This window comes from Rhinatrema bivittatum, chromosome 12, assembly GCF_901001135.1.
Source record: "Rhinatrema bivittatum chromosome 12, aRhiBiv1.1, whole genome shotgun sequence".
Taxonomy (NCBI): domain Eukaryota; kingdom Metazoa; phylum Chordata; class Amphibia; order Gymnophiona; family Rhinatrematidae; genus Rhinatrema; species Rhinatrema bivittatum.
This window is the reverse complement of record NC_042626.1, coordinates 55,533,981-55,542,136: the sequence shown is the minus strand read 5'-3', so window position 1 is coordinate 55,542,136 and position 8,156 is coordinate 55,533,981. Positions and strand designations below refer to the sequence as shown.

At 49.6% G+C, this 8,156-nt stretch overlaps 1 protein-coding gene across 2 annotated transcripts; it reads left to right on the top strand.

Moving 5' to 3' along the window:
- Nucleotides 1–1,580: 1,580 nt before the first annotated feature.
- LOC115074257 (peptide YY-like) lies at nt 1,581–7,390 on the top strand. 2 transcript variants are annotated; one of them, XM_029573559.1, is made up of 4 exons: nt 1,581–1,673; nt 3,486–3,677; nt 5,832–5,915; nt 6,827–7,390. In XM_029573559.1, the coding sequence occupies exons 2-4, from the start codon at nt 3,490–3,492 to the stop codon at nt 6,849–6,851; spliced, it is 297 nt and encodes a 98-aa protein (XP_029429419.1). In that variant the 5' UTR covers nt 1,581–1,673; nt 3,486–3,489; the 3' UTR covers nt 6,852–7,390. The 2 variants fall into 2 exon arrangements, with proteins under 2 accessions (XP_029429419.1, XP_029429420.1); XM_029573560.1 differs by having other exon boundaries at nt 1,587–1,673; nt 3,467–3,677.
- Nucleotides 7,391–8,156: the final 766 nt, after the last annotated feature.

The window sequence follows — 8,156 nt, the reverse complement described above, 5'->3', positions numbered from 1 at the left end:
TACTGAAAACTGTCTTTTTTTTTTAATATCTCTTTTATTGAAAGCAAAGAGAATTCTGGACAGAAAACAATAGCGAAAAGTTAACATGATAGGTACAAGTAATGCTTTTTACAATATCATAGAAAGCATTCGCCTCTTGTCTTTCATTTTCCTTTTGCCAATAAACAGTATTTTACCCCCACCCCCATTCACACTCTCACGCACTGGGCTGAGATGGTGGCACCTTTTAAAGTAGGGTGGCAGCTTTTTTTCCACAAGAGAAAATAGTCATTCAACAGGAGCAGGCGCTTGGGATGGACGGATCGACTTTTACCGGGGCAATTCCAGCTGCGCTGAAATTCGCCAAGCACAGACCGAAGGCAGAGAGGCTGAGTTCCTCTGGAGCAGGAATGGGCTTTTTGGCCAGGACCCGTGCAAGGCTGAAAGCATCTTTCCCAGCTGCAGCAACACCTTTCAAACATCCCAGAAAGCAGCATATCCTTCCCCTCTCGATAACCTCCACCCTGCTCCCTCAAAACCCATGAAATCGGGCTCAGCCCTTCCATAAAATCTACAGTCATGCACACCCCCTTCTCTTCCCACGGCCAAACTGAAAATGGCATTTTCTCCTAATCTGATTTCCTGGGTCAGCAAACCAGAATGCAGGGAAGAGTGGCAGAGGCTTTGAAAAAGCAGAGAGCAGCCCTGGGGAATCCAGACTTGGTACAGTTTGCGGATGGGTGGGGCAAGTTTCTGGGTGACAGGGTCCAAGTGAAGTGATTTCTTTATTGTATTTTATTTTTTTACTGGACCTGGACCACAGCAGTGTCTAACCCTCTCTGTTCCTCCTACAAGTATCAGAAAAGCGGTAAATGAGCATCCAGGAGGTGGCGGTCCAGCTGGGGTGGGAAGAGCGATTTGATATCTGAAACCTCCGAGAAGGCTTCTTGACCCCCCTCACTCCTGCCAGAGTGACAGGAGTGGCAAGACGGGGGTAAGAAACGCTGCCAGGAAAGAATGACACGTGAATGGTAAAAGTGTGCAAAACAATAAAACCCAAATGACATCGGCCGAGCAGCAGGAATGGGAGCAGGATTCCTTCAAGCCAGGCAGCAATGATGACCTCTTTGCAATTGTGCAGGGAGGATTCCTTGCTACCTCCTCCCCCGCACCAACCCCTTCCCAGCAAAGTTTCTGGGAGGAATCCTACAGTCCCATTAGCCATAAGCAGTGAGTAGGAACTGGTAGCATATATATATATATTGCATATATATATAGATATATAGCGCTGTGATTCCCGGGTGTCCCCTGCCTGCCAGTGACAGTTCAGCTCTGATTCCCTTGCAGATGGCTTTTCACTGTTTGCCTCTTATGTGGATCCGTCTGTCCCGTGCATGGCTGGGAAGGAATGGAGAGGGGGAGGAGGGGGGGGGGGGGCAGTGAGGAAGGAAGCGGAGGCTGATTGTAAATGCATTGATCAGCAAGGGAAGAGTGAGCGAGTTCTAATTGGGGAAGGAGGAAAGAGAAGAAAGGGGAGGAGCATCTCCCCATTGCCCCCCCCCCCCTCCCCCGTTTCTCTTCCTTCCCAGAGCCAGCAGGGATATAAACCTCTTGTGGGCAGGGAGCAGACACGACAGCTACGCCGGTGCAGGCAGAAGCAAGGAGACGCGGAAAGTGTCGGGACCCCTCACGCGGTAAGTAGGGAGGCAGCTCTCCGGGACGGGGACCCCGTCAGCAGCCCACGTCCTCTCTGGGGTGGGGGGATGAAGGGGGGCGTTTAGAGAGTCTCTGGATGCTGAGGAAGCCACTTTAAGATGGGGCAGGATATATATATATATATATATATATATATCGCTTTTTTTGTTTTTAGTTTTGTGCAATAGTTAAGTTTTCTTCATCCCGTGGGAGGCTCATGAGGCTAAGGCTAAATTAAATTGCCTGCGAGATTTAACGAGATATCCGATCGCCACTACTTGTTTGTGTATGTGTATGTATTAGATTGTAGCACTTCTGTCGCCCTACTAGCCGTACCCCTTATTATTGAATATTGATTTGTGAGGTGCTCTTATCTGGCTAAGAGTGTTGCCCATGCAGTATTAGAACTTGTTCTGGCATGGGATCCCCTGTGCTCTTTCCAAAGTTCGCCCCACCCACCTCTGAAGCATGCGTGCAGCCACCTCCAGGGTACCAAGACGTCTTATTGTTGGATAAAATGGTGGGGCATGAGGGAAGAGATTCCCAGAAAAGAGAGTGAGTGAGAGGCAGAGAGTGTGTGTGGCCTGAGCCGGCTGGGATCCCTGGGCTTTTCCAGCCTACACCTCCTGTGATTCTAAAGACATTCAAAGGGTGATGGGTGTCAAACACACATTAAAGCAGCAAAACCTACAGGTAATGGCTGCATCTGTCATACCAAGGCCTTTCTATGTCCTTTTCCCTTCTGGCCTTTTAAAATGGCTCTTCCTGGTCTGATGAGAAAGGCAGAGCTCCTGAAGCAGGATACCCCACCTGACCTGCCACATGCAGAAGGGAGCAACTCCTGCCAGTCTGACCAACCCGGATGGACAGAAATTCCTTCATCCTGCTGGGCAGCCGGGCACAGGAGCTGCTAGGGGGAGCCTGGAGGGAAGCACACACACCTACACATGTGCAAGGTACACACGCATGTTCAGCACAAACACCTACACAACGACAATTAGAAACCCCTCCCCCACAAACACACTCAAGGTATACAGACATACAGAGAAGCAGGCATTTGCTGTGCTGAAACATATAAACACACATGCATAGATACACAGGCCAATGTATACAATCTTAACATATATACAAGCACCGACACAGGTACGAGTACAGTCCTATGCACTGGCCATGTACAGATGCAGTCCTATACAAGTCTGTGCTCACACATTCACACAACATGCAGAAGAATGCGTGTGCAAACACACACGTGCTCAGTTAACACATACACACGCGTGACTGCTGACTGTACCCTTTCACACTGAGCTGGTGTGACAAACACAGCCACACTCTGGCACCACTGGTATCAATATGGCGGGGGCACCCCCCAGGAGCAGACCGTACTCAGGAACAAGGGAGAGCGCTGCAGTTGTGTCCCGGTTTCCCCACGCACAGACGCACTCTAATCCCTAGGGCCCCTTAGAGTCAGCCAGGAAAGCTTTCTGGAGATTTTGGGAAGGTAGAGGGGGAGGAAGTGCGGTGACGGACAGAAAGCTGGAATGGAAGAAAGAGGGAGGAAGAGAGAACAAAAGACCAAGACCAGAGGTGAAAGGGGAGGGAGGAGGAGAGAGTGATGGAGAGCAAGAGATGGGAAGAAAGGCAGAGAGGAGGACAGATGGAGTTGGGAAGGTGGCTGCTGAGAGGATGGGAGTTGTCTAATCCAGAAACTGGACTGTCCGGGTTGGGGTCAGCCTTGGAGGTCACTGCCTCCCACCTGGAGGTGACAGCTCTGTTTCTGCTGTACGATGTACAGGAAACCTTTCTCTCCCCAGGATTATGGGTGCCTCTTGGAAAACCTGGCCTGCTCTGATCGCTCTCCTCTTCTGCACCTTGGTGTGCGTGGGGACCTTTGTAGATGCCTACCCGCCTCAACCAGAGAACCCGGGAAACAACGCATCCCCCGAAGAAATGGCCAAATATCTGATTGCCCTGCGGCATTACCTTAACATGGTAACGAGACAGAGGTAAGCGGTCTCTCTCCTCGCAGGTGGGCACAGGTGGGCAGGGCAGGGATTATCACTCACCCTGAGCAGGACATTGGGTGAGTCTGACCCAATTCAAATGGGATGGAATTAACATGGGTCGTTTTGTTGCAGCCCTTACCTGCTATCAGTCAACCGTTTAAATGTTCTTGGGCCAAACTGGTGACTCTGAGAGACCATGGAGGCAGAAGCCAGGGAACAGGGCAGGGAATTTTACATCCGACTGTGGCAAGTATCCTAAATCCCTGCAGCCTTGCTCTGTACATCCCTGGGGTGGAGCAAGGCCCTCAGCAGTAAAGTGAAAATGAAAATCGTAATGGTAAAAGCCCCTTGCTTCATTCCGGCTCATGCTGCTCCCCATAGCCGAGTCACTGGGACTCCTGGATCTCAGAAACTCATTTGCAGGAATGGAGCGCAAGGCTTCTGTAATAACATGCAACATTAAGCCAGGCCTTCATTAAAAGAAATTGACTCTAAGACTCATTAGCTCGGCATTTAATAGAAAACAAATTGAAAGCGTCTTTGTGGACGCGTGGGGCCTTTCCCTTCCCTCCCATGGGTGCCAGCTCGTTACTGCAAGCCCTGTAGCCGCCCAGTTCCTTTTTGCGAAATGTTAAGCGCTGTATGCGCCTCCTTCTAACATCCTGCATGCCCCTTGCTGAAAGTAAAAGAAGAGCGCACTTTTAAGCAAGCTGGCAGAGGCTGCATTTGTTGAAGCTCTCAGCCTGGGAGAAGGGGGAAGGGTCCCCTGCCATTCTGTAGAAAATGAAGCCACCTCCGTGGACTAAGACCCGCGTTGCTTCAGTACCTTCCTCTCCTGCGGGATCCGGGCTCAGGGTGGGGCAAATCAGGGATCCACCACCCTCGGATGGTGTGTGCCCACCCTTAGGGGGAGATGCCTAGGAGCTCTGCGCCATCAAATCCAAGGAGCAGATGCCAGGGGCTGAGAATCGACCCCAGGTAGGGACCCCCCCCCCCCCAGCAGTCAGCATCTAATGCTATTGCCCTGAGCCACTGGGAAAAACCCTAGGGAGATTTTTTTTGTGCATCCTGCACCGTCGAGCTTCCCACGTTGAAATGAGCTCTCTGTGACCGCCTCATGTGCACTCCCTGTTTCCGGTTCTTACCTCATTTCCCCTTCACGGAGGATGGCTGCTAAAAACCCTGTGTCAGCTTCCCTGGCTTTAGTTAGTTAAGTGCAGGGTCTCCAGCGCCCTCCAGTCTCCCTGGCTGATTCCAGAAAACCCCTGCTGTCGCTGCTCTACCGGACAAAGACCAGCCACCCCTCAGAAGGGAGAGGGTGCAAAGTGCCTCCAGGAAGCAGCCGAGGTTTCAAGCAGTATCCCAGCCAGGCCCTTCCTCTTTTTTTTGGCTAAAGATCGGCATACAGGATCTCAGCTATGGGAGCTGAGGGTGGTCTCGCCTTGGCCTGCTGGCTGAGACCAACAACTTGTGTAATATGGGGTGGTTAATGCCCTGCACCTGAGCCCCCTGGGGACACGGTGATGTATTGACTTTTGCCAAAGCAGAAGAATTAAGCCTCCTGCTTAAAAACAAAATTAGACAAAAAACCTCATTGGGTCAAGCATGGTTGCTTACATAATGGCCTCCTTCTGCACGCTTTCTCTTCTTCCTGCTCTTTCAACCTCTAGCTTTGCTTTCTCCCTTCTTCTCTCTTGCACCCACTATCTGCCTTTCTTCCATGGTGCCTGGATGCTGAGCGAGTCCTGATTAGAAGAGGGAATACAGGCTTGATTTCATCTTATGAAGCTAACTGGAAACAGATTTAAAACAAATTTAAGACTTTTTTTTTTCAGCCAAAGCACAATTCAGCTGTGGAGCTTATTGCCAGAAGACATGATGTAGTCTAGCAGAATAGCTGGGTTTATAAAAGGTTTGGATGAGTTTCTGGAGGGCACGTCCATTAATAATTATTAACCAGGTAGACTTGGGGATAGCCACCTCTTCTGGGAGTGAGCAACAGCCAAGGGATCTCATCTTTAAGACCTGCCAGGTCCTTCCAAGCGACCCAGCCTGGCCACTGTTGAAGATAGGGTGCTGGGTTCAATTGATCTGACCCAGCATGGCACTTCTTATGTTCTTAACTTTCCCTTCCTGCTCGCAATTTAACTGCAGGTATGGGAAGCGAGCCAGTCCTGCTGAGACCGCCTTATCTGACATGCTGTACGGAGACAATGTGGATCACAACGGCAGACCACGGTGAGTAGGGAAGCCTACTGTGGCACTCAGCCTTCTTCCAGATTCGGGTCCTGGTGGGGATGGGAAGTAGTTACCTGGGGTTAGGGGGAAGCTTAGCTGTCTCATTTATTGGGGGAGGGGGTGGGGAGGGCAGGCAGGAATGCTGAGGTGATCGTTCCATTGGTTGATGTGCTTCTTGGAGCCATTGTGTTGGGTCAATGATTGTTATTATTACTATTTTCTTTTACTGAATTTAATATACCACCGGTAAAATGATTTATCCTAGTAATTTTACAATAAAAACCTAGACAGAAATCAAATCAAAAGTACACTCAAACAAGGGACAAACAGTATTAGCCAAAAAAAACACAATTGTTAGAAGACATAGCATTTACCAAGTGGGCAGGGACTGGGAGAAGAAGGCTCATTTCTAAGATACACCTGGGGTTTTTAAAATTCAAATTTGATTTCTAAGATTTGTGACGTCACAAAAATGTTTTCAGCTGCCACTGAAGTGGGCAGTCTGGATGACCCAGTGGGGGTCTCCTTCTGCTGTCATCCACCTCAGGCTGGCAGCAATGACATCACAACGCGGCCTCATTAGCCAATCACATTGTGCCTTTGATCTCTCCGTTCCCGCTGTAGAAAGCTGTGAGGTTCAGTAGCTCGTCTGCTGGGAGACGTAGCCATCAAAGGTCAGCAAGCAAAACAGTAGATGAGGTCTTTTTATGAGACTAGCTTAATGCTTTTGTGACTAGCTGTGGAGAGCTATGCTCCAGCAAGTCAGCGCATTAAGTCAGTTCACTAAAAAGGAATCAGCTACAACTTGTTTCTTGATGTCTGTTTGTGCGCCGTAGAAAGCGAAAGTGGCAATTTCACAGATGGAAGTCTATGCAACCCTGGGCCAGTGAAATTCTCTCTTATTTCCACAGGTACGATGAGTCCTACGTATGGTGACCAAGACTCTCCTCCCCCACGCATCCTATTTTGAATGTATCAATTATTGTTTTGTCTCGTTTGCATTTTAATTGACACCTAATGAAGTCTTTCTGTGAAGAGCGTCTTCCTCCTCCTCGCTCCCCTCTCCACTCTGGACTCAACTGGGCACCTCTCCACTCTCCTCTGCACAGACAGGTGCAGGCCAATGGGGTGCCTTGTCCTGGGCGCCATGCTGGGGGCTGTGCGCCGTGCTCTCCCCTCCCCCTCCCTTCCACACATGAACAGAAAGGGGTCGATCGTTGGATCAGATAGGCCTAAGCACCGTGCAGGAGGGGAACCACATGGAGAACAGTGCGTGAGAGAGAGATTCCATGCGCCAAGGGGGAAGGGGAATTCCTCACGTCATTGCTGTAAAACCGTGTGTGCGTGTTTGTGTGTGTACAAATCATGCCACGGGCAAATGGGTGCCTCCAAGGACCTTTTTAATTTTTATTTGATACTGCATATCTGTATTTGATGAATTGGTTGATCTTCCTTCACAATAAAGAGCAAGTGGAATGGAAGTAGTTACCGACAGGTTGTGTCTTTCCTTCCTTCTACTGCCTGACGGAAGGCTAGCCGCTCCCAAAAACGTGCCAGGCATATCCTTGTGTGCGAGGTGTGACTTGTTTATTGGGAGTGCATTTTTTAATTAGTCACTGATATTCTACTTTGGATGAATTTTCTTATTCAAAAAGACGGAGAATAAATCCAAATAATAAATACATGAGTCAGGAAAGCACCTGGAAATCAAGTTCAAATTCCCTCACCACCACCACCCCCCCTCCCCTCTCCCAAGCTCCCCTCTCACTGACTCTTTGCATGGCTGTGGGTAAGTCATCCCCCTGTGCCTCAGTGGAAGGAAGGGTTCATTGACTCTCACTAGATACCTGGGCAAGGCCTCAGTTCCACATCTGTAGCTGGGTAAAAATAAAATTCTTTTTGTCTACTTTGGAAGCTGTGAAGGGGGCAAAGACCTGCTTCTATCTGGCAAAGCACCTACACTTTAGAGTCATCCTGCTGAGCGCACGTCATGTGAGCCAGTAAGGCTCCTGGTCATTTTTACCACCTTATCTGCACCTGCCCGTGAGTGCAGCCAAATAGGCCATCTCCTAATGAGCAATTTATTTAATCTCACAAAAAGCACCCACGTCTTGACTGCTTACATACGGACATAGGAACATAAGGAGCACCATATTGGGTCAGACCAATGTCTGCCGAACCCAGCATCTTGTTTCTGACAGTGACCAGCCTGGGTCATTTGGAAGGACCCAGCAGACCTAA

What these genes read in the sequence shown, in the direction of transcription:
- LOC115074257 (XM_029573559.1), top strand. Translation starts at nt 3,490, where the DNA reads ATGGGTGCCTCTTGGAAAACCTGGCCTGCTCTGATCGCTCTCCTCTTC. An exon ending in AACATGGTAACGAGACAGAG is followed by an intron (nt 3,678 to 5,831) that starts GTAAGCGGTCTC and finishes ATTTAACTGCAG; the next exon opens with GTATGGGAAGCGAGCCAGTC. An exon ending in GATCACAACGGCAGACCACG is followed by an intron (nt 5,916 to 6,826) that starts GTGAGTAGGGAA and finishes TTATTTCCACAG; the next exon opens with GTACGATGAGTCCTACGTAT.